Below are 24588 nucleotides of genomic sequence, written 5' to 3'. Positions count from 1 at the left end.
TATGTCACTTCAGATGTAACCTTCATATTTGGTATGCATGTGTATATGGACAAGGCAACAGATAAGATTTTGGGTCAATTAGTTTTCACTGCAAGCTTTGTGTAACAATTAGTTTTTTCCATCAAAACTATTTGTCAATTAGTTATTTTTACAATTTGATCAAAACGTTCATATATTTCTGGATCAGATTAGCATTTCACATTTGGATATTGATTATTCTCAGCAATTCTTATTCCAATTAAGTCATTTAAAATCACAGTGACAATTGTTGTTTGTAAATATAAGTATTAATTGTATATTGACAAATGGATGATGATGACTCATTTTGTTTCAACCAGTTTCAACACTCCTGCCTTTCAGTCTCAGATCATACTCACATTGCCTGAAACCCTCTCCATGAATGACAAGCCAGTGGCAATCACGATATTATTAGTTTTTGAGACACGATATCGCGGCGGTGTTTTTAGCCGAATATTTTAGAATCTGTCACCACCTGCGCTATTAAATCTGATAGTATAATCTTCCCAATGTCTTTTCCCCGACGGTTTAGGTCTCGTGATGAATTGTTAAATACTTGGCGCACACGCAGTTTATGAAAGTTTCATAACCCGTCCGCGTTTAAAAGAGAACATTTTCCCGAACTTTTTTTCAGTGGAAGTAACTTATTTTATTGACACTGGCCTAAAACGGCGTCTATATAAACGAACTTGAAATATAAGGCCGCACTAAAGGCTACAGTACACTTACCATAATTTAACGCGGAACAGAGGAAAGCGGAAAAAACTAAAACGACGAAGAATCAATTTCAATTCGTATTCCATTTTCATAATCATTTAATGTACGATTGATTTTTAATTTCATTTCGTTTTCTGACAAATACAAATCGTAAAAACGATAAAATGAACCTTATCTGTTGTTGCCTTGGGCCTTTCCATACGCACATAAATTAGACCCCTTTGACACTGACCTTGAACTTAGGTTCCGCGTTTAGGTTTCGAAATCTGTGTTTAGGTTTCAAAAAGCGTTTTTGGGGGCATATGTCTTCCGATGGAGACAGCTCTTGTTGAATATTTTTTTAATGTCAATTTTTGGACAAGACAAAAATAAATTAAAAAAACTAAGAGTAATTATAATGATATGCTTTATATCCTTATACATGTATGAAAATAATTAAATGTTCATGTTTGCGCCAATAACTTGATTGTGCATAATGGGACTCCAAAACAAATTAGTAAAACTAATCTTCATATGAACAAGTCATCTATAAACAAAAGTGACGGGGAATGTTTATTAAATTGTGACGTGAATGTAACTTCTTTAATAGATTAAAATAGTTCAATCCGGTTTACATGTATAACCTTATTGTGCACAAAAGGACTTCAAAATATATTGCAAAAAATCGATATATTACGACCATGTGTTGTTTGCAAGAACCTGTCCACTATGGTCAAGGTCGCATATAGATTTCAAAGGTCTAATAGTCAGGAATATTACTTAAATTGCGCCTAGAATATAATTTTATATAAAGAGAGAACAATAAGTTCATTTGTGGCGGACATTAAATGTTTTTGTTCAAATAACAAATGGCAAGTAATCCGATTTCTACTTCAGGTAAAAAGAAAAACAAATGGCGAGAAGAGCTGTGGAATATTAAATACCTTCACAGATTTAAGTGGGCCCATCTTAATGAGAGACTAGCATATGAAAAGGCAGTACATTCTCAGCGAATGAGAGCTGAAATCTCACAAGCCAAGCGTGAGGCCAATTTCTATGTCCAAAATGCAGAAAAGAATGAAAGACTTAAGAAATTGGCCAAAAGAAAATTGAAAGGTGACAAGAATGAAAAAGTACAAGAAAGTGGAATAGACCAAGATTCAAGTTTTGCTGAAAGTGAAAGGATTTATAAAGTCAGGTTAAAGGAGACTGATGAAGAAATAATGAAGAAAAAGAGATTAAAAGAGGCAAAAGACAGCAAGAAAACCAGAAGAAAAAATCTGAACAGTGAAGAAATGCAAGGCGATGAACTGTCAAAACAGAAATCTTTTTTGACAAAAATATTTTCAGCTGGTGCTGGCGCAGATAGTGAACAAGAGGATGATTAAACATGAATTCAAGTTAAGAGCCTCAATGTTGTCCTATTTCCAGTCTTCAGAGGTTGTCAGGAATAGAGTGAAGTGTCACTTGATGTGTATTGGGATGAAAGTTTCATATTGTTGTTGTTTTTAAACTGTTGTCAATATTTTTTGAATTCTTATTTATATAGATATTAAACAAACAAGACACATTCTTATTACTCATCCTGAAGTATATTGAACCAGGGATTTCAATAGATTTTAAAAACCAGGAGTCAATGACCCCTGGACTAAAATTTTGAGCAGTCAAATTAAAAAATGCTGGGGTCAATTTTGAAGCGCGTTAATTGTGTTTTTGTCTGTATTATTCAACTTTTAGCACCACTTGCCAGAGGCCAGCAGGGCTTATGTCATGGTCCTGTGTCCGTCGTGCGTGCGTCCCTGCGTCCGTGCGTTAACTTTTCCTTAAAACATCTTCTCCTCCTAAACTACTGGTCCAATTCTGATGAAATTTCTCAGGAATGTTCCTGGGGTGAACCTCTTTCAAATTTGTTCAAATCATGCCCCTGGGGTCAAATTTGACCCTGCCCCGGGGGTCACAAAAATGATAATTTGCTTATATAAGGCCTATTTTGTGAAAACTTTCAAAATCTTCTTGTCCATATTCATTGGGCCTAGGGCTATCAAATTTGGTATGTAGAGACATCTAATAGTCCTCTACAGAATTTCTTCAAATAATGCCCATGGGGACAAATTTGACCCTGCCCCAGGGGACAAATTTGACCCTGCCCCAGGGGTCACAAAATTGAACATCTGCTTATATAAGGCCTATTTTGTGAAAACTTTCAAAATCTTCTCGTCCATAACCATTGGGCCTAGGTCTAACAAATTTGATATTTAGAGACATCTAATAGTCCTCTACCAAATTTCTTCAAATTATGCCCCTGGGGTCAAATTTGACCCTGCCCCAGGGGTCACAAAATTGAACATATGCTTATATAAGGCCTATTTTGTGAAAACTTTCAAAATCTTCTTGTCCATAACCATTGGGCCTAGGGCTATCAAATTTGGTATGTAGAGACATCTAATAGTCCTCTACCGAATTTCTTCAAATTATGCTCCTGGGATCAAATTTGACCCTGCCCCAGGGGTCACAAAATTGAACATCTGCTTATATAAGGCCTATTTTGTGAAAACTTTCAAAATCTCCTCATTCATAACCATTGGGCCTAGGGCTATCAAATTTGGTATGTAGAGACATCTTATAGTCCTCTACCAATTTTCTTCAAATTATGCCCCTGGGGTCAAATTTGACTCTGCCCCGGGGGTCACAAAATTGAACATATGCTTATATAAGGCCTATTTTGTGAAAACTTTCAAAATCTTCTCGTCCATAACCATTTGGCCTAGGGCTATCAAATTTGGTATGTAGAGACATCTAATAGTCCTCTACCAAATTGCTTCAAATTATGCCCATGGGGTCAAATTTGACCCTGCCCCGGGGTCACAAAATTGAACATATGCTTATATAAGGCCTATTTTGTGAAAACTTTCAAAATCTTCTCGTCCATAACCATTGGGCCTAGGTCTATCAAATTTGGTTTGTAAAGACATCTAATAGTCCTCTACCAAATTTCTTCAAATTATGCCCCTGTGGTCAAATTTGACCCTGCCCCGGGGGTCACAAAATTGAACATATGCTTATATGTATAAGGCCTATTTTGTGAAAACTTTCAAAATCTCTTTGTCCAAAACCATTGGGCCTAGGGCTATCAAATTTGGTATGTAGTGAAATCTTATAGTCTTCTGCCAAATTTCTTCACATTATGCCCCTGGGGTCAAATTTGACCCTGCCCCAGGGGTCACAATATCGAACATATGCTTACATAAGGCCTATTTTGTGAAAACTTTCAAATCTTCTCGTCCATAACCATTGGGCCTAGGGCTATCAAATTTGGTATGTAGAGACATCTAATAGTCCTCTACCAAATTTCTTCAAATTGTGCCCCTGTGGTCAAATTTGACCCTGCCCCGGGGGTCACAAAATTGAACATCTGCTTATATAAGGCCTATTTTGTGAAAACTTTCAAAATCTCCCGTCCATAACCATTGGGCCTAGGGCTATCAAATTTGGTTTGTAGAGACATCTAATAGTCCTCTACCAAATTTCTTCAAATTATGCCCCTGGGGTCAAATTTGACCCTGCCCCGGGTGTCACAAAATTGAACATATGCTTATATAAGGCCTATTTTGTGAAAACTTTCAAAATCTTCTCATCCATAACCATTGGGCCAAGGGCTATCAAATTTAGTATGTAGAGACATCTTATAGTCCTCTACCAAATTTCTTCAAATTGTGCCCCTGGGGTCAAATTTGACCTTGGCCCGTGGGTCACAAAATTGATCATATGCTTATATAGGGTCTATTTTGTGAAAACTTTTCAAATCTTTCTGTCCATAACCATTGGGCCTAGGGCTACCAAATTTGGTATGTAGTGACATCTTATAGTCCTCTACCAAGTTTGTTCAAATTATGCCCCTGGGGTCAAGTTTGACCCTGCCCCGAGGGTCACAAAATTGAACATATGCTTAAATAAGGCCATTTTTTGTGCAAACTTTAAAAATCTTCTTGTTCATAATTATAGAGCCTAGGGCTACTAAATTTTGCATGTATTGACATCTAATAGTTCTCTGCCAAATTTGTTCAAATTATTCCCCTGGGCTCAAATTTGACCCTGCCCCGGGGGGCACAAAACTGAACATATGACGTTTACCAGGGGAGATTACTGCGGCCGTGTGGCTGTGACCAACAACAACAACATCTTGTAAACATGAGATAAAACCCTGTTATTTAGTGCCATTTTAGATCAGATTGTGACTGCTTACAAAGGAATTGAAGTAAGAACATGTGTTATGCATGTTTTTCTGATAGTGTTATGCATGTTTTTATGATAAACTGAAAAAAGTCGGGTTTTATTTTAATGTGTCGAAAGTGACCATATATCTGAATAAAAATATTTCGGATGACATGTTAATATCATGCCTTTTTTGTAGTGTTTAAACCAGTTTAATAATATCTTATTGATTTTAAAAACACAACTTCCATGAACATAATTTTTTCAAGAAAAGTCAATATATGATACTGCATGGTAAACTCAAACTTAGTATCCAAGTGAAGGCGTTGGAATTAATGATGTGCAATGTTCTTAATATCGTATATGCTGCTTTTTAATTACTAATGATTCATTGTTTCTTTTGTGAATCGTGACTCATGAATTGTGGATATGATTGTCAATTGCTCAACGATCCATATATATTTCTGACCATTTTATAATTGTCTTAATATAAGTTATGAATTGATCTTCGAAGTCAAATGTATTACTTTATTAAATACATTTATAAATATAAAGAAATAATCTTTAGATTATCATAATATTCTCAGGCCTGTTGGTCTTAGGGATGTGTGGGTTGTTAAATATATTTTGAGATGATTGTTTACAAAGAAAGATGCTACTATTGTATTTGTTATAAATGTGTGAAAGGCTCTGAGAAGGAACCAGAGATTATAAACCCTTTACCAAACACTAGCAGGATTATAAGGGTTTGTAGCTGACGACTTTATAAATAATTGTGATAAAAGGAAAACTTGCTCAAGATGAGTAATTTCTCCTTTTATCACAATTATTTCTACCCTACCTGATCATTTCCTTCATATTCCATTACAATTTAATTGTCGTTTGCAACCTCTTTCAAATTGGGACAGTCCAAAATGTGTCGATTGGTAAAGGGTTAAGGCATTTTGATTCCTATGGGTCTTGTGAATCTGTTTCAAATCAAATGCGTAGATTTGATCTTCAGCATCTAAAAATATGTGAAATAGAAAGAACGACAATATCTTTTGAATTGATAAATGTACCTATGTTATAAGCAAAGGACCTTTGCGATAATCCCCGGGCTTTTTAGTCTGTTTAGTACACACTGTAGTAACGTTTTCCATATATAAAAATGCTCACCCTTCCAACTTTAAGCGCCCAGTGGGACAAGGGATAGAAAGAGAAAGTCACATGCTTGAGTACATTTCAACCCATGCGCATTGCACGCTTTTTTCGCATAAAAAAACAGTGGAGCAATACGGGGCCATCATGGCCCTCTTGTCTTTAATTATTTTTGCCGAATTTCTTTAACCATGCCGTCTGCAAAGTCTGCAAAAAACCTGCAATTATCGGATGGTCAATCGCACGTAATGGCTGTGCAAGCACTATTTAGATGGTGACGTGTATTGGAAGAGATAAGATAAACAACGCCCGGATTATTCCCTCAATTATAGACCGAGTTTCAAATACTGAAACATTAATTTTGATTAGGAGCACAGTGGGATTTATTACCATGGAACTCGAGATGTTAACCGACTGACGCACGGGTCAAATTTTTTTATGCGTAAAAATGAAGCACGGCAGAAAATAGGGTTGCATCAAAAACGAGTCATTTTGAATTTTCTCGCGTCAAAACGCAGGATTCTACGTCTATTGAAATCCCTGTTGAACATTAAATGAATTTTCGCTCGGCTGTTTTCAGAGAAAACCCAAGGTTTTATCATAGCCAGCTCGTCGTGTCGTGTCCGCCGTCCACTAAAACCTTGACATTTTGTCAAGGTTTTGAACATTGGCTCTAAAATCAAAGTGCTTCCACCTTCAACTTTGAAACTTCATGTGTAGCTGCACCTTGATGAATTCTACACGCCACACTCATTTTTGGGTCACTATGTCAAAGGTCAAGGTCACTTTGACCTCTAAAAAAAAAATCTGCTCACAAGCTTTCATTTATTCAAAACTGCACCCGCAGCCGAGCGTTAGCACCAATTATGGGGTGCTCTTGTTCCATTTATCAACCAATTGATTAGTGAGAATATGTTTTTGGGACAGAGAACAAAATGCAAACAAGTTTTTCATTACAGATTTGACATTTTGTACAGATAAAACGGTGTTTACACAATAAATGACTATTTTAATGCAAATGATGAAATATGTTCCAACTTTAGAATATGTCTTTGTTTATACAATCAAGGTGTAAATAAAATGTAAACTTTACAGTACAGTTATGAAAACATACTTTAAGATCTTTACGCTATCATGTGTAAAGAAGGAATAAACATGTATTTTACTGTGATTTTAGTGTTCTTGTTTTTATTTGCGGCGGTCTAACATCCTTAAAAAAGACGATTGGAAGTTTTAAAATATATTTGGTGTTCACTCTCTTCACTATGCAGTTTCTCACAGCTTCACTTCAAAAATACTTATTGACCAAAATGTTCTTACAAAAATCATAGCAAATCAAATTCTAGAGAAAAAGGTAGTAGTGGCGTTGGCTATTCTTATTATGGCAAAGTGTTGATTAGTTTAAAACCCTATGCTAACAAAAACACAACTGTGAAATCATCATAATATTATTGTAATTATCAAAACATAATTCCTCCAAAACCAATTATGTTGCCACGGAGTCATTAAAAAAGTAGCACAGCAGTTGAGTGAAAAAACTTGTAGTTTTTCACCTTTCCCAAAAGCTGTTTCCTTAACTATTGTGTGTTTAACAATGAATTTAAGTTTGGAAGTAAGCATAATTTCAAGTAGGATTTAGTTTATTTTACTAAATTTCCAATACAAGTAAGTTTTCAAGTTAATTTGCAAAAAATAATCAAATTAAAATTAACTTTACTCCTAACATATTAAAGGTAACTTCACAAGTTAACTTACAATTACATCACACCAAATTTACTTACCTTCTAATACAATCAAACTATGGTTACAAATTAACTTAACTTTTATTCAATTAAGTGACATTAACTCAGAAACATTAGCCTCAAAATAAAATACTGTCAACTGAAAACAAGTCTTGAAATCAAACATTGGCTTAAAGTTAAGAAGACAAACAACAATTAAATGAATGTTAATAAAAAGTTCATACTCATTCTGTTAAAACTCAAAATTTATTTCAAAAATGCTTTTAATGATACTTTTCAAATTTCCTGAAAACTGTTTTTATTTACGCTCCATTTCTTTTCACACAGTGATCTTTCAATACCAATACATAAAAAAAATCCAGTATAACATTATTTACAGGAACCCCTTATCTCCCACAAACTGGCCTTCGACAGGGCAAGTATTACCCATTCATGTCAAATGCTGCTATATATATATATAATTATGTACCTGAAAATGCTTGATATAACACTTCACTTACACACGGAAATCTTCAAATATTCGTCACACATATTCAGCAATATTTACAAAAAACATGTAAACATATACCATGTCAATATTCAGCAACATATACCATGTCAATATTCAGCAACATATACCATGTCAATATTCAGCCTGACAAATGCAATTCGAAGATTGTATGCAAGATATAAAAATCTACATTTATTAACCACATACGAAGCAACAGAATATATTTGCTAGTTTCTTTTTGTTTGTACATTAAATTTGTATAAGACATCAAGTGGAAAACTACATGATAGATAAGTTAATAACACACAAACAAGAAAACACCCTAAATTTAGGCCCAAAACATGGTTATGTTTCATAAAAGCTGTTCCGCCTATGGGTGCATTATTTTTCTTAAATATCTGTAAAAACAAGAAAATTGTAAGTTAACTTGTGTATGTGAACAATAATATTTATGTTTAAGCAAGCTGTTTGTAGAACGCTAAAGAAAATAAGCTAGCAGTTATATTATTTACAATACCTTGTACAAATAAATCTGGGTCATACTGTTCCTGCTTGAGAAGTCATGTCAGAAGCAGAAATCATTTGAGTCATGTCCTGTGAAAATGGGGTTTAATGCATGTCCATAAAGTGTCCTCCCAATTTAGCCTGTGCAGTCCACACAGGCTAATCAGGGATGACACTTTCCACCTAAACTTGATTTTTAACGATTAAGAGAATTTCTGCCTAAACTGGATTTTTCTTCAACACAATGCCTCCCTAATGCGCCGCTTTGAATCCATATATTTGACCTTTGACATTGAAAGATGACCTTGACTTTTCACCACTCAAAATGTGCAGCTCCATGAGATACACATGCATGCCAAATATCAAGTTGCTATCTTCAATATTGCATAAGTTATTACCAAGGTTAAAGTTTTGTGACACATACAATGACAGGCAGGCCAAAAACAGTATACCCCCGGCCCGATCATTCTATCCGGGGGCATAAAAATACAATAAAAGCTGAAAGTGTTGTTCCTGATTATACATGTGTGGCTTATCTGGGGCGACACTTGTCGAACATGCATTCAACCCCCTTTTCACACAGCATGGACCATGTGTTTAAACTTTTTCAACCCCCTTTTCACACAGCACGGCCCATGTGTTTAAACTCTTTCAACCCCCTTTTCACACAGCACAGCCCATGTGTTTAAACTCTTTCAACCCCCTTTTCACACAGCATGGCCCATGTGTTTAAACTCTTTCAACCCCCTTTCCTCACAGCACGGCCCATGTGTTTAAACTCTTTCAACCCCCTTTTCACACAGCACGGCCCATGTGTTTAGACTCTTTCAACCCCCTTTTCACACAGCGTTTAAACTCTAAGTTAACCAAATATGTACATGTATCACAGCATCAAGGCTAAATAAAAATTTGAGGCAAAGACACGTATTATTTTTTTATTTAAAGTTTTAATTTCTTAATCGTCATGACAACAAAATAACATGGAATAAGCGCAAGATCAATACCAAAGAACAGGATTAACAAACTTTTCATGTCAACAATAACTATCGCTACACCAGCGATTTCACACTTTTTACACACTATAACTCGGACCAACGGTTACACACTTTAAAAAACGGACCTTCAAACATAAAGTTTTTACCCTACAGTATTGCTGTTATAAACTTAAGGCTATACTTTCTTTGACATACCCGAAAGGACCCGCTGATGGTACACAGTAGCGCAGAGTCCATTCGTGCAAATGTGTTAAGTCATTGTCTTTAAGGTAAGTCTTAAGAGATATATGTTTTAGAATAAGTAGGCATTTACCCGAAAGAAAATGCTAATGTTACAAGTAACGCAGCATCGATCCGAGCAAATGTTTTAAGTCAATGTCGTTAAGGTTAGCTTTAAGAGATATATGTTTTAAAATAAGTCGGCATGCCCATCCAACCCCGGAAAACAGAATTTTCCGCCACAATAAATTTTACAAATTTCTGTCTTTATCAACACACAAGTGCACAGTTGCTGACAAATGTCAAGGCTGCTGTAGCGAATGTATCTTTTCTAACCAATGGGAAATGCGCATTTCTTGTTATCCGGAAATTATATTCACAAAGGTCTTAATGAAAACTTTTAACTTCTGATCATTTTTTAAATGGTTAAATACAAAACAGGAAATCAATATTTATTTACAAGTTTAAAATATTTAATGACCAGAATCATCACCAAGTTGCGAAAACAGACACACATAAGGTAAAATAACATGACAAACTTCAAACAAAAACAAACACACATAAGCTCATTAACATGACAAACTTCAAACAAAATCAAACAAGGGACAAAATTGTCACAAAACCAGGTTTTCAGTTGAAAAAATGTCTGATAAAGGGAGACAATTCAAAATGTGTATTGTTAACCCCCTTGTGTAAAATTGACCTTGATTTCAATTAGAAAACAAGGGCTGTTTGTAAAACATGCATGCCCCCCATATGGGCTGTCAGTTGTAGTGGAATCCATTGTGTGAATATGTTTTTTGTCACTGTGACCTTGACCTTTGACCTAGTGACCTGAAAATCAATAGGGGTCATCTTCCAGTCATGATCGATGTACCTATGAAGTTTCATGATCATAGGCCTTATTATTCTTTAATTATCATCTGGAAACCATTTTACTGTTTCCAGTCACTGTGACCTTGACCTTTGACCTAGTGACCTGAAAATTGATACGGGTCATCTGCCAGTCATGATCAATGTACCTATGAAGTTTCATGATCATAGGTGTAAGCATTCTTGAGTTATCATTCGGAAACCATTTTACTGTTTCGGGTCACTGTGACCTTGACCGTTGACCTAGTGACTTGAAAATCAATAGGGCTCATCTGCCAGTCATGATCAATGTTCCTATGACGTTTCATGATCCTAGGTGTAAGCATTCTTGAGTTATCATCCGGAATCCATTTTACTGTTTCGAGTCACTGTGACCTTGACCTTTGACCTAGTGACCTGAAAATCAAATGTTGTAAAACATGCATGCCCCCCATATGGGCTGTCAGTTGTAGTGGAATCCATTGTGTGAATATGTTTTTTGTCACTGTGACCTTGACCGTTGACCTAGTGACCTGAAAATCAATAGGGGTCATCTGCCAGTCATGATCAATGTAGCTATGAAGTTTCATGATCCTAGGCCTAAGCGTTCTTGAGTTATCATCCTTTCATAGTTACATAGTTGTTTCAAAATCTATCTATTTTTAGTTATGGCGACCTTGACCTTGGAGATATTGACGTAATTCTTTCGTGCGACACACCGTCAAATAATGGTGGACAAATGTGCCAAATGATTTTAAAATGTCACAATGAATGACATAGTAAGGGCCCAGACAAGCTCATTTATGGCCATTTTTGACATTCAAACTCAAATTGTGACTTTGACCTTGGAGATATCGACGTGATTCTTTCACGCGACATACCAACTAGTGATGGTGAAAAAATGTGCCAAATGATTTTAAAATCTCAATGAATCAAAAAGTAATGTCCAGGACAAACTCATTTATGGCCATTTTTGACCTTCAAACTCAAAATGTGACCTTGACCTTTGAGATATCGACGTCATTTTTTCGCGCGCCACACCGTCTGATGATGGTGAACAAATGTGCCAAATGATTTTAAAATCTGACTACGAACGACAGAGTTATGGCCCGGACAAGCTTGTTCTGCCCGCCCGCCAGCCCACCAGCCCGCCCGCCGACATTCGCAATTTCTAATTACCAGTTTTTTTCTTCGAAAAACCTGGTTAACAAAACTGAAGAGCTTGGTGACATTATGAAACAAGGGGCGAGTTACTCTGAAGATCCTCTTTAAAACATTGAGAATAAACCATTTTGTCCAGGAAGCAATGATACAGACATCAAAAACTCTACCCACTGATGATCTATCACTTCTGTCCTCAACCCCACACAGTCACTCAGTCGCTGATAAAGGCCCATGCCTCAAATTCCTTAACAACAAAGTCCTCTGCAAGTGTGAGGATGTCATTGTCGAAGGTTTCACAGCAGTTGGTGCGTCCATGATACAGGTCTTCATCAAACCACAGACCAAACTGGCCCCTGTAATGAAACATGATACAGGTCTTCATCAAACCACAGACCAAACTGGCCCCTGTAATGGAAACATAATATAGGTCTTCATCAAACCACAGACCAAACTGGCCCCTGTAATGGAAACATGATACAGATCTTCATCAAACCACAGACCAAACTGGCCCCGGTAATGGAAACATGATACAGGGGTTCTTCAAATCACAGACCAAACTGGCCCCTGTAATTGAAACATGATACAGATCTTCATCAAACTATAGACAAAACTGGCCCCTGTAATTGAAACATGATACAGGTCTTCATCAAACCATAGGCCATACTAGCCCTTGTAATGGAAACATAATACAGGACTTCATCAAACCACAGACCAAACTGGCCCCTGTAATTGAAATATGATACAGGTCTTCATTAAACCGTAGACCAAACTGGCCCCTGTGATGGAAACATGATACAGGTCTTCATTAAACCACAGATCAAACTGGCCCCTGTAATGGAAACATGATACAGGTCTTCATTAAACCACAGATCAAACTGGCCCTTGTAATTGAGAAGGGATTTTGTTTATTCATTTGTTTTTTTTAATTCTTATTATTAATATTATTAAAATAAATATTATTTATTTTGTTTTATTTATTGAAAGCCACTATTAGAGAGAATATTTTGGCCTGGTCCTGGGAACACAGGGTTTAATCCATGTTCCAGATAAGCCTGTGTATTTAACATGGGCTAATCAACTACAACATTCTCCACCTAAACTGGACTTTTGCTAAAGGAGACTGACTTTATACGAAAACTTAAAAAAAGGGAAAATTGTTGTCCATGATTAGCCTGTGCAAACTGCACAAGCTAATCTGTGACAACACTTTATGCACATGCATTTAGCCCCATTTTCTCAGTTTGTGGCTTATTTTTTTGTTTGTGACAAGATACCAACTAAGCTCTGAGATAAGTTTAGGGATTATTTTATTGTAGTGAATATTGCTATAGGAGAGAATGAATGTTTGTTTACAAAATGATTTTACATATCTCTGAAAATGTTTGCATGGAACCTTGCACAAATGAAAAAATATGTCATTTGTCTCCCTTTCCAGTGATGTTATTAAATGGTAAATAATTTTCAATGGCCTGTAAATACAGCACTCAACAACGACTCAAAACCAGACCAGCCAGCTCAGTTGGTAGAGAGCAGGACTGAGAATCATGCGCTAGCCAGGTCATATAAACTGTCTGGGGATAACAAAAACTTCACTTACTATTTTTGCATTACCTAAGATACCTGTGCGCCAGTAGTATGTAATGTAATGATTTTCTGCTTCAGATTAAGCCAGGTAAACATGCCCAGGTAAATGTTCACAGTTCTCCATTTTACGACTAAAATCTTGTAAAATCCTTAGAACATGAGATTTGTTACAAACGAGACTATATTACATACATGTACACACACCCCACACAAACACAACACAGCTTGGATCAGAGAAAAAAAACTCAGTACTGTGAGAATTTTATTGGCATAAAATAGTTACTTGCATATCTTCGATGTTTATAGGTGACAAAGTAGAAGTTTACGTTTAATTGCTTGAGAATTGTGGAAGCAGTTCGCTCCAAGACCTTCCAACAAACTGACTGACAGAGCAACTCCAATATACCACCTTTTACCAAACTTTTTCTTTGGAGGCATAAAATCCATTCTGCCTGGCCTCGCTAAATGCATGTGCCTTAAGATTTGTCCCAGATTAGCCTGTGCAGTCCTCACAGGCTAATCTGGGACAACACTTTCAGTCTAAGCAGGATTTTTCTAAGACTTCCTTTAAACGAAAATTACAAACAAGAGCTGTGTTTGTGAAACACAATGCCCACTACTGCACTTTGAAGTCCCAACGCAGCTGTTTTAGAGGAAACGAGGCCCTTGAAAACTTAGCCAAATATCAATGAACTGGAACAAGTATCACACTTTATCTGTAAGTCTTGTAGGTAGATTCAAACCAAATAAAGGTAACAGTGACCTTGACATTTGACCTAAGGACCTCAAACTATGTTTAATTAAGTCCCGTTATCCTAGGGAATTTCTCAAAAGAAATTTCAGGAAGCCCAATCACATTATGTGTCTTGTTCTGAGAAAATTGGGCTTAATGCATGTGCGTAAAGAGTCGTCCCAGATTAGCCTGCACAGGACGAGGCTCTAATTTTCCCTGCACTTACTGGCTAGCAACTATGCTCAGACTGTCCTGGCTCTAATTTTCCCTGCACTTACTGGCTAGCGCCTATGCTCAGACTGTCCTTGCTCTAATTTTCCCTGCACTTACTGGCTAGCGCCTACCCTCAGACTGTCCTGGCTCTAATTTTCCCTGCACTTACTGGCTAGCGCCTATGCTCAGACTGTCCTGGCTCTAATTTTCCCTGCACTTACTGGCTAGCGCCTATGTTCAGACTGTCCTGGCTCTAATTTTCCCTGCACTTACTGGCTAGCGCCTACGCTCAGACTGTCCTGGCTCTAATTTTCCCTGCACTTACTGGCTAGCGCCTACCCTCAGACTGTCCTGGCTCTAATTTTCCCTGCACTTACTGGCTAGCGCCTATGCTCAGACTGTCCTGGCTCTTATTTTCCCTGCACTTACTGGCTAGCGCCTATGTTCAGACTGTCCTGGCTCTAATTTTCCCTGCACTTACTGGCTAGCGCCTATGCCCAGACTGTCCTGGCTCTAATTTTCCCTGCACTTACTGGCTAGCGCCTATGCTCAGACTGTCCTGACTCTAATTTTCCCTGCACTTACTGGCTAGCGCCTATGCTCAGACTGTCCTGGCTCTAATTTTCCCTGCACATACTGGCTAGCACCTATGCTCAGACTGTCCTGGCGACTGTCCTGACTCTAATTTTCCCTGCACTTACTGGCTAGGGCTTATGCTCAGACTGTCCTGGCTCTAATTTTCCCTGCACTTACTGGCTAGCGCCTATGCTCAGACTGTCCTGGTTCTAATTTTCCCTGCACTTACTGGCTAGCACCTATGCTCACACTGTCCTGGCTCGAATTTTCCCTGCCCTTACTGGCTAGCGCCTATTCTCAGACTGTCCTGGCTCGTATTTTCCCTGCACTTACTGGCTAGCGCCTATGCTCAGACTGTCCTGGTTTCCTTTGATGAAGAAGTTGTTCTCTCCTGTCCAGTTGAACACCCGGAAGTCAGGATGGAATGTGAACAGGTACGTCTCCCCTGTGCCGTAGAAAGCCTCGCTATGTTTGAGCTCACATGACGTCAGTGCTCCAAACACCTGTTTAGGAAAAGAAGATACAAAATGTGGATGGTATCACACAGGAAGCGACCTTTATCAAAATTGCAAATTATGCAAGTGTTTTGATCTGGGTTAGAAAATATATTGAGGATGTATTGAGAAGGCCTAAAACCATTGCTCCAAATAAAATGGTTGCTAGCCCAATTTCATAATTGGAAATAAGAGTTGGTATGAAGCAAGTTTTTGGTGTTGAATATAATCCACTGTTCCACAAAGTTTTTCTGCGTAAACATTTTAACCCTGAATGCTCATTAAAATCATAGTTTCTGTATCCTCTTTAGTAAAAATAGGTCATTTAATTCTTTTTGACAGAAATATATTTTGTCCAAACTAATTCATGTAAATCTTACTTCTTTTTTATTGTTTTCTCAACCATAATTAACAAGAGATGTGTTTGTCAGAAACACAATGACCCCTATTGCGCCCCTTTGAAATAAAATTTCAATATATCATATGGCAGGTTTAAAAATAATTTCCCTTTTTAAGTTTATAACTTCCTTGGATTGTATTTTTTGACCTTGAAGAATGCCCTTGACCTTTCACTCAAAATGTGCAGCTCCATGAGATACACATGCATGCCAAATATTAAGTTGCTATCTTCAATATTGAAAAAGTTATGGCCAATATTAAAGTTTTCGGATGGATGGACGGACAGACAGTTCAAATGCTATATGCCACCCTACCGGGGGCATAAAAATTGCTTAATGTCATACACTTTTTTATATTCTAGTATAATCAACACTTATCAAACCATTTGCAATCCTATTGATTATAGGACTAAAGGTTCCTTTACAACTTGTGATATGATTGTATTATAGTATAATAAAAGCTTACTAAACAAATTGACCCTTCCCTCTCAGAAGTGAAAATACCAATATGAAAACAGCATAACGCAAGAACAGCCTGTCAGTAGCTCAGTTTGTTCAGGTTTTATACAGATTGCTTCTCATTAGTTTATTATAGTTTTAGCCTTTAAAACTTGAACCTAGTAAGAAAGTTCTTGAGTTTAATTGGATTTTCTAAGAAACAACAACCGAGTCAATGTGTGTATTTTTGACGAAGTATGTAACTTACAACATTATTTGTATCCTTGACGATGAGCAGTATTGGGCTGTCCAGACCAGCCATGAATCGGTACAAAGTGTGCAAGGAAAAACCATGTTTATCAGTACTATAGATCAGCGTCCAGTTATAGCCTATCGTCCGACCTGGCATCACTTGGCTCAGCTGAAATGGGTCACCAAGTGGTTGTCATTAGTAACAAGAAATGGGTCATCAAGTTGTTGCCATTAGTAACAAGAAATGGGTCATCAAGTTGTTGCCATTAGTAACAAGAAATGGGTCAACAAGTGGTTGTCATTAGTAACAAGAAATGGGTCATCAAGTTTTTGCCATTAGTAACAAGAAATGGGTCAACAAGTGGTTGACATTAGTAACAAGAAATGGGTCGTCAAGTTGTTGCCATTAGTAACAAGAAATGGGTCTCCAAGTGGTTTCATTAGTAACACAAAATGGGTAACCAAGTAGTTGAGATTGGTTACAATAATGTTGGGACATAAAATGTGGCAGGGTACTAGTTTGCTGGAGCCAGAATCTGAATGTGCTTCAGGAAGTGTATATATCACAGCTTACACTACTTTTTAGCCAAAATAAGCCAATGCTTATAAATTAGTGAATTTGAATTGCCAAAAAAATTGGCTACAAGTTTTTGTTAATGACACCCCACAAAACACTTTAGAATCATTAATTTTCAGATAAATCTCATGTATGTGCATTTATTAAGGTCCAGTAATAACAATGCACTTTAGATTTATTGTAACATGTTATTAGCACACAGTATGCAATGACAAAGCTGGGCTAAAGCTTGACTAGTGTCCTCAAAGTGTTACCTTAACCTTTAAGAAAGGCAAACAGGTCTTAGACACAATATGGTATTTCTAAATTGCAAATGGTGTGTAATAATTTTAAAATTTAATAGTGAGTGCATGAAGTAACAATCAGGACAAGCTGTGATGCCTGCATGTACCTACAGTAGCCACTGCAAACAGCCTTACTGAGCTAACAGTACATGCACCTACAGTAGCCACTGCAAACAGCCTTATTGAGCTAACAGCCTTCATGCACCTACAGTAGCCACTGCAAACAGCCTTACTGAGCTAACAGTGCATGCACCTACAGTAGCCACTGCAAACAGCCTTACTGAGCTAACAGCCTGCATGCACCTACAGTAGCCACTGCAAACAGCCTTACTGAGATAACAGTCCATGCACCTACAGTAGCCACTGCAAACAGCCTTACTGAGCTAACAGTACATGCACCTACAGTAGCCACTGCAAACAGCCTTACTGAGCTAACAGTACATGCACCTACAGTAGCCACTGCAAACAGCCTTACTGAGCTAACAGTAAGTGGGCTCAACAAAATGTGTAGGCCCAACAGGCCATGAATGACTTTTTATCACAGTCATGTTATTCATTTATGCGCAACGGGAGCTCAACTGGCAATAATAAGCCTGAATAAATTTCTTTTGTTTTTATTGCATTCTGATGTCTTTATTATTTTAATCTCTGAGTGGCCAGTTTTGTGTTTGATCCAGGTAGAATTATATCAAGTATCAAACCTCATGGAAAGTAATGAAACTGGGTCTTCAACCATTTCCTGCTAAGAAGCAAAGAGAAAATAGCTATATAAAAAAAACACAAAACCAGAACAGCATGCAAGTTACTCGCAGGCTGTTCAGATTTGATGCTATTTGCTGCTCATAAGTATCTTGGGGTTGAAGATGAACCCTTAATAAAAATCTATTAAGAAAGGTCTGAAATTTATTTTAATTCTCTATGGAACTGAGTACGCATCAAATGGCGTATCTGAGTTTTAAAGGGTGAACAGAGACTGTGTACCTGTTCTACATACGCCTCTGTGAGTATTTTTGTGTCGCCGATAAGTTCTGGAAGCGGTATGGGCTCCTCAAACACTATGGAACGACGCTTTAGGGCCTCACTCTGGCTGATAATCTGAAATCAGTACAGCAGTCAATAACTGCATGCTAAGTCTTCTTCTTGGTTTTATCCATGTGTATAAAGTGCCATTCCTGATCAGGGACAACACTTTCCGCCTAATCTGATTTTGCCCTAAAAAAAAATTCTTTAAAAATAGCACAAAAGTGGAAAGTGTCTTCACTGATTATAGCTTTTGCAGTCTGCAAAGCCTGTGAAGTCTGCATAGGCTAATCCAGGAAAACACTTTACACAGATGCATTAAGACCAGTTTTCCAAACTCGAGGCTCATGCTAATAATTTGTTGGTTATTTTTTCTACTGCAGATACGCTGGGCGTGATATTTCCCCCTCTCAGCCAATTTTCATACTTCTCGGTGCTGCAATTATTGCTCATCAAGAAGTTATAATTTTACATGATCTTTTAACAAGAGGGCCAGAGGCCGTAAGGCGCTGACCTGATACCCAAAGGAACTAAACTGTTTTTATCAGCTTTTGTGAAGTTTCAACAACCATTTTTGAACTCGTCAAAGAAATGATTTAAACAAATATTCCGAGCAAGTTTTATGATAACAAAAATGTCCCCCTTTTTTGTGCAAGAATTTTAGTAAATTTGAACCCAAGACCTAGTTTTTCATACCTGTTGACCAAGTTTCAAAGTCAATAGAGACATCGTAAAACAATTGTTTTGACAGTGTTTCATGAAGAGTGTTACCCCTTTGCATGCTGGGAAATTTGTTGTCTGCTAAAATGTCGTCTGCTGAATTTCTAAAATTAGCATTTTCTTCGATTTTTTTCCAAAGAATACTATCAGAATAGCAAACAGTTTGGATCCTGATGAGACACCATGTTCTGTGGCGACTTATCTGGCTCCAAATGGTTTGCAAAGGTTTTCAAAATTAGGTTCCAGCACTGAAAGGGTTAACTCTGTTGTCTTAAGAGTTCACAAGCTTTTTCTTTAATGCAGTTTGGTACCTCAGTTATAACCCCATGTGACCCACTTTCAAACTTGGCCAAATGATCTGACCAAGTCTTGACCATCTAGAGTTTTTACGAGGTAAATGTTGAAGACACATGATCTGACCAAGTCTTGACCATCTAGAGTTTTTACGAGGTAAATGTTGAAGACACATGATGGAAGAACTACAGACAAAAAGTTATCACTAAAGCTCAATATGAGAATGTTGTGCTAGGTGAGCTAAAAATGGGCCAGAACTCGGTCAACACTGTGTGGTTTGTAAACCCATGCAATCCTTGTATCTGACCTGTGCATTATGATGGAAAACATTCATAATAAAAATTAATTCAATATGCCAGGCCTTTCATGAATTATCATAAAATTGTAATGAAAGTATGGTAAACTACATCTATCTGACATTAATAAATTCCCTTGTTTACATTTAAATTCAAACAATCGCTTACTTTTGATTGAGTGATCCATTTGAGGAACATACACTTAATCAGAGGAACATACACTTAATCAGGGGTCGTATTCCAGAAGCATCTTAAGTTAAATTTTATTTTTATCCTTAAATTGGGAAATTTTCTTAAGTGTTTCATTTCATATTGCAATAGATTGGCATCAAGATATACATTTAAATAACATCATTATGCCAATGTTTTTTTAGGAATACAAAAAAAAACATGTGTTTCCTTATTTAGTAAAGAAATACAAAACATTGTAACTTTTAACTTAAGTGAAATTATATAAGAAATGACAGATGTTTCTGGAATACCACCCCAGGTATTGGGGAAAAGCTGCCAGGGATGGATAAGAAATTTAGCATACCAATGCAAACAAGGCACACAGAATTTCATTCATTAAAGTAACCCCAGCAGTGGTTTAAAAACTGTTCATTCATAAAAATCACCCAAGTTAAAATAAAGATACAAAGTTTTATGTAAAACTACTTCTTAATGTCTACTGCACTACATACCATTAAAATTAAAATATATATAAAGATCCAATTGATAGCAAAATAGTAAATATAACGTGTCATAAAGTATACAATTAATTTTATTAACTTGTATGTGTGAATTGCTTGATTCTTGTGGTATTTAATTATCAGGCAAGTTAAAATCAAAAGCAAACATGGAATGTACACAGTACAATCTTGCAGACATGAGTAGGAAAGTGAAGGGTTTTTGCACTGGTTTTAAATTTCAAGTCATTCAAATACCTCGTTCATTTCTTTCTTGCAGATAAACTGAAATTGCAAGTTCAAGTAAAGAACATCTTATACTTATTCTTGAATAACAAATTTAAAATACAATTAATCATAACCATTTGGATGATACAAATGCTAAAATGTCAAAAATATCCGAGAGCCATAGTCAATGTGTTCAAATTATATACATATGCAAAACAAACACACAGTCATTTAACAACCCTGCTTACCTCCCAGTCTTTCTGGAACGAGGAGTCCAGCAAGTTGATATCCTCACTGTCTATATCTTTGTCGTTAATGACAACAAAGCCACGTTTCTCTGGAGTTATCTCCTCCTCGTCTCCATAGATCTCGGGCGTCCACTGAACGAAGAACGCGTACAGGTGGTCCACTCTAAAAAAAAGCTTAATCGTTTTATTATTAGTAGTATTATTGGTAGAAGTAGTAGAAGAAGAAGTAGTAGTTGTAGCAGTAGCAGCAGCAGCAGCAGCAGAGTAGCGGTATACCATTCATAATATTTTTCATAATCTTTACTTTTTTCACCCAGTTTGGTGATGTGGCAATATTGTTAAGTAACAGCTTACTATTCTAATGATTATGGAATCCATGCTGGAAAAAATTCTAGAATTCCATTTACCTACCTTACAATGCACATTATGTTTAACTTTGCCAATACTTTTAATACTCATAATTACAGAACCAGTAAAACAAACATTTCTTGCATTCATTTTAACAACCTTATAATTAATAACTGTAATAACTCTTAAAGTTTTGACATGTGGATTTTCATCTATAATTAATGACTGTCTAAATTTTCGGACAGTATATTTTATAGCGCTATTTTACCAGATTTTGTCCCTGTATTCGCCTATCTTGTGACACTTCAAGATTTGTACAATGGACCATAACATTTGTGTAATTGGGTAAATACCAATTTATACTGGTAGAAAACAATCACTTCACCCGACAGCATTTGAAATGATATCATCATAATAAGAAAGCAGTATGTTAAAATTTATGTTTTTTACTGTATTGTTCTGTATGATTTCAGGCAAGAGTTATCAAACCTGTGAAGTTGTATTTATTTCAAAGTAGAACAAGAAACCGTAGGAGACGGGTGATGCTCCCCAAATGGGTTTTTTGTCACAATATTGCACTATATATTCAGATTAAAGGAAATGTCTTGAGGGCACAGTAGTTGGGGGGACAAGATTTTTTTTATAGAAAATTTCAAAGGGCCATAACTCTGTGAAAAATCATCCGACCAGAACCCGCTAATAATATGCACATCTCCTCTTGGTAGTGAAGCTTCCCATAAAGTTTCATTGAATTCCGGTCATTAGTTGCTGAGAAATAGCCCGGACAAAAATTGTGCACGGGCGGACAGACAGACTCACACACGGACAGACAAAGCAGCGACTACATGCTCCCCCCCAACATAAATTTTAGGGGAGCATAAAAAGAAGAGTAAATTACAATAAAACTATTGTGCATTGATTTATTGCTTTTATTTCAATATACGTTTAGTTTCAGACATTTAATTATTGTCTCTAAATTTTCGGACACCTGTTTTTTTGTGTTTTTTTCCGGTAACTAACTTAGAGTAATAATGGCAGCATTTGGATTTGTCTAAAATATAAATTTTTACTTTAGATCATTTTTGCACAACACAGCTTACTTTTCTCTCGGAATAGAGAACCAGTACTCGGAGCGTTTCTTGCGTCTCCCATACGACTCTATCGTGTAGTTGTGTGGCAGCACGTTCTTGTTCTGTGGGTTGCCGAGGCGCAGACACAGGTACAGGGGCGGGTCATGGTATGAGGCCGCCTTGGTTACAAACTCTGAAAAACAGAAGGGAACCAACTCTGAAAAACAGAAGGAACCAACACTGAAAAACAGATGTGAGACAACTCATGGGAACAAACCCTGAAAAACAGAAGAGAACAAACTCTGAAAACAAAAGGAAGACAACATGAAACGCTTCCTTTGTTGAATACAAAATTAAGCTTTGCATTGACACAGAATGTTTGATTTTGCAATAGTAAAATTGCAGCCATTTACAGTCCAATTTGCTACTTTTCTTGGCTTGAAATATATTTGTCCTCATTTTGGCATAACAAAAACAGGGTGCACGCTATACATGGGGTCGCGCTATACATAGGAAAATTTTGTATACAAATCATACTTCATTATTTTTAATGTTCTGTGTATGAAGCTCTTATTGAGATGTATACAGTCAGCATTTGTCGACATTTTCTTGCTATAGTTTCCTTATAAATGAAGCTAGTAATGATAAATGGGGCCTTATTATTGTAATGTAATTCACTCAACAAAATTGAATGCAATAGATCAACTAGAAATGGCGCGGCAGAGGCCGACGCTTATCCCCATGCCGCATGTTTGACCCAGGGGCGCCCCAGAGTTGGTAATGGGGCCATGCATAGTTGAGATTGACCGTATTGTCATAAGAGAAGTTCAGTATCAATTAGAAGTGAATCGGTGTAGAAATGAAGAAGTTAAGTAAAAGGCAATTTTGAGTGGGTGTGGCCTATGTGGGCAGGGCACCCCAGGGTTGGTAATGGGGCCATGCATAGTTTAGTTTTACCGTATTGTCATAAGAGAAGTGCAGTATCAATTAGAAGTGAATCGGTGTAGAAATGAAGAAGTTATAGTAAAAGGCAATTTTGGGTGGGTGTGGCCTATGTGGGTGGGGCGCCTCAGGGTTGGTAATGGGGCCATGCATAGTTGAGATTGACCGTATTGTCATGCATAGTTGAGATTGGCTGTATTGTCATAAGAGAATTTCAGTATTAATTTGAAGTGAATCGGTGTAGAAATGAATAAATTATAGTAAAAAGCAATTTTGGGTGGGTGTGGTCTATGTGGGCGGGCGCCCCAGGGTTGGTAATGTGGCCATGCATAGTTGAGATTGACCGTATTGTCATAGGAGAGGTTCACTATCACTTTGAAGTAAATCGGTGCAGAAATGAAGAAGTTAATGTAAAGTAACATAAAAAATGAGTGAAAATCTCTGACCCGGCCCGCCCCAACCCCTATAACTTTTGACCCAGGGGTCAGATCAAAATTCCAAATAGTGCAGGGTCGCACATATGCTCATAGATACCATGTGTGTAAGTTCTAAGGTTCTAGTGCTTATAGTGTATTAGGAGATAGTGGCCAGGACGGACAGACAGACGGACGGCGGAGATAACCACAATATCCCCATCTTTTCAAAAAGCGTGGGGATAATAATCAACCATGGGAGTTGTAGACTCTTGTATTTACTATTGCTCAGACAGTTGACTTGCTCAGACAGTTGACAACTACTAGCCATTTTTTGTCAATTGAAACATCCATATTGACAATAGAATATGCCAACCTACTTCTCAAACTTAGGTACTATAGAAGTTCTGATTTCAAATTATTACACCATTTTTATTATAGAATCATAATTATCTTAGGTCAGAATTAAAAGTGAAAAAATAAAAATATGTGATCACCAAATAATTAATGTGAATATAAATTTACCTTAGATATGAAATATGGGAAAAACATCACAAAACTGGGATCATTTTGAATCCCCTCATCTATACTCATGATGGTCACAAAACTGGGATCATTTTGAATCCCCTCATCTATACTCATGATAGTCACAAAACTGGGATCATTTTGAATCCCCTCATCTATACTCATGATAGTCACAAAACTGGGATCATTTTGAATCCCCTCATCTATACTCATGATAGTCACAAAACTGGGATCA

General features: G+C 37.0%; 2 protein-coding genes across 15 annotated transcripts in view; one reads left to right on the top strand and one right to left on the bottom strand.

Moving 5' to 3' along the window:
- Positions 1–2286, top strand: part of LOC127871999 (activator of basal transcription 1-like) — a 28272-nt gene extending 25986 nt beyond the window's left edge. For both annotated transcript variants that reach the window (XM_052415362.1, XM_052415360.1), the window contains one exon: positions 1612–2286. In XM_052415362.1, the coding sequence (XP_052271322.1) occupies positions 1612–2102 (491 nt within the window). In that variant the 3' untranslated portion in view covers positions 2103–2286. The remainder of the gene's footprint in view (positions 1–1611) is intronic.
- Positions 2287–9723: 7437 nt separating this feature from the next.
- The window catches only part of LOC127871972 (oxidation resistance protein 1-like), a 91734-nt gene continuing 76869 nt past the window's right edge, over positions 9724–24588 (bottom strand). For 9 of the 13 annotated variants that reach the window (XM_052415279.1, XM_052415282.1, XM_052415285.1 and 6 more), the window contains 7 exons: positions 22504–22666; positions 21056–21218; positions 20838–20864; positions 18563–18676; positions 16737–16889; positions 15472–15641; positions 9724–12385 (listed from right to left, as the gene is read on the bottom strand). In XM_052415279.1, the coding sequence (XP_052271239.1) occupies positions 12244–12385; positions 15472–15641; positions 16737–16889; positions 18563–18676; positions 20838–20864; positions 21056–21218; positions 22504–22666 (932 nt within the window). In that variant the 3' untranslated portion in view covers positions 9724–12243. Of the gene's footprint in view, positions 12386–12544; positions 12756–15471; positions 15642–16736; positions 16890–18562; positions 18677–20837; positions 20865–21055; positions 21219–22503; positions 22667–24588 lie in introns of those variants that run through there. The other 4 variants (XM_052415283.1, XM_052415291.1, XR_008045661.1 and 1 more) reach the window with 3 other exon arrangements.

This window comes from Dreissena polymorpha, chromosome 3 (assembly GCF_020536995.1).
Source record: "Dreissena polymorpha isolate Duluth1 chromosome 3, UMN_Dpol_1.0, whole genome shotgun sequence".
Lineage (NCBI taxonomy): Eukaryota > Metazoa > Mollusca > Bivalvia > Myida > Dreissenidae > Dreissena > Dreissena polymorpha.
Note: the sequence above shows the minus strand (reverse complement) of the source record. Positions and strands in the feature narration are given on the sequence as shown.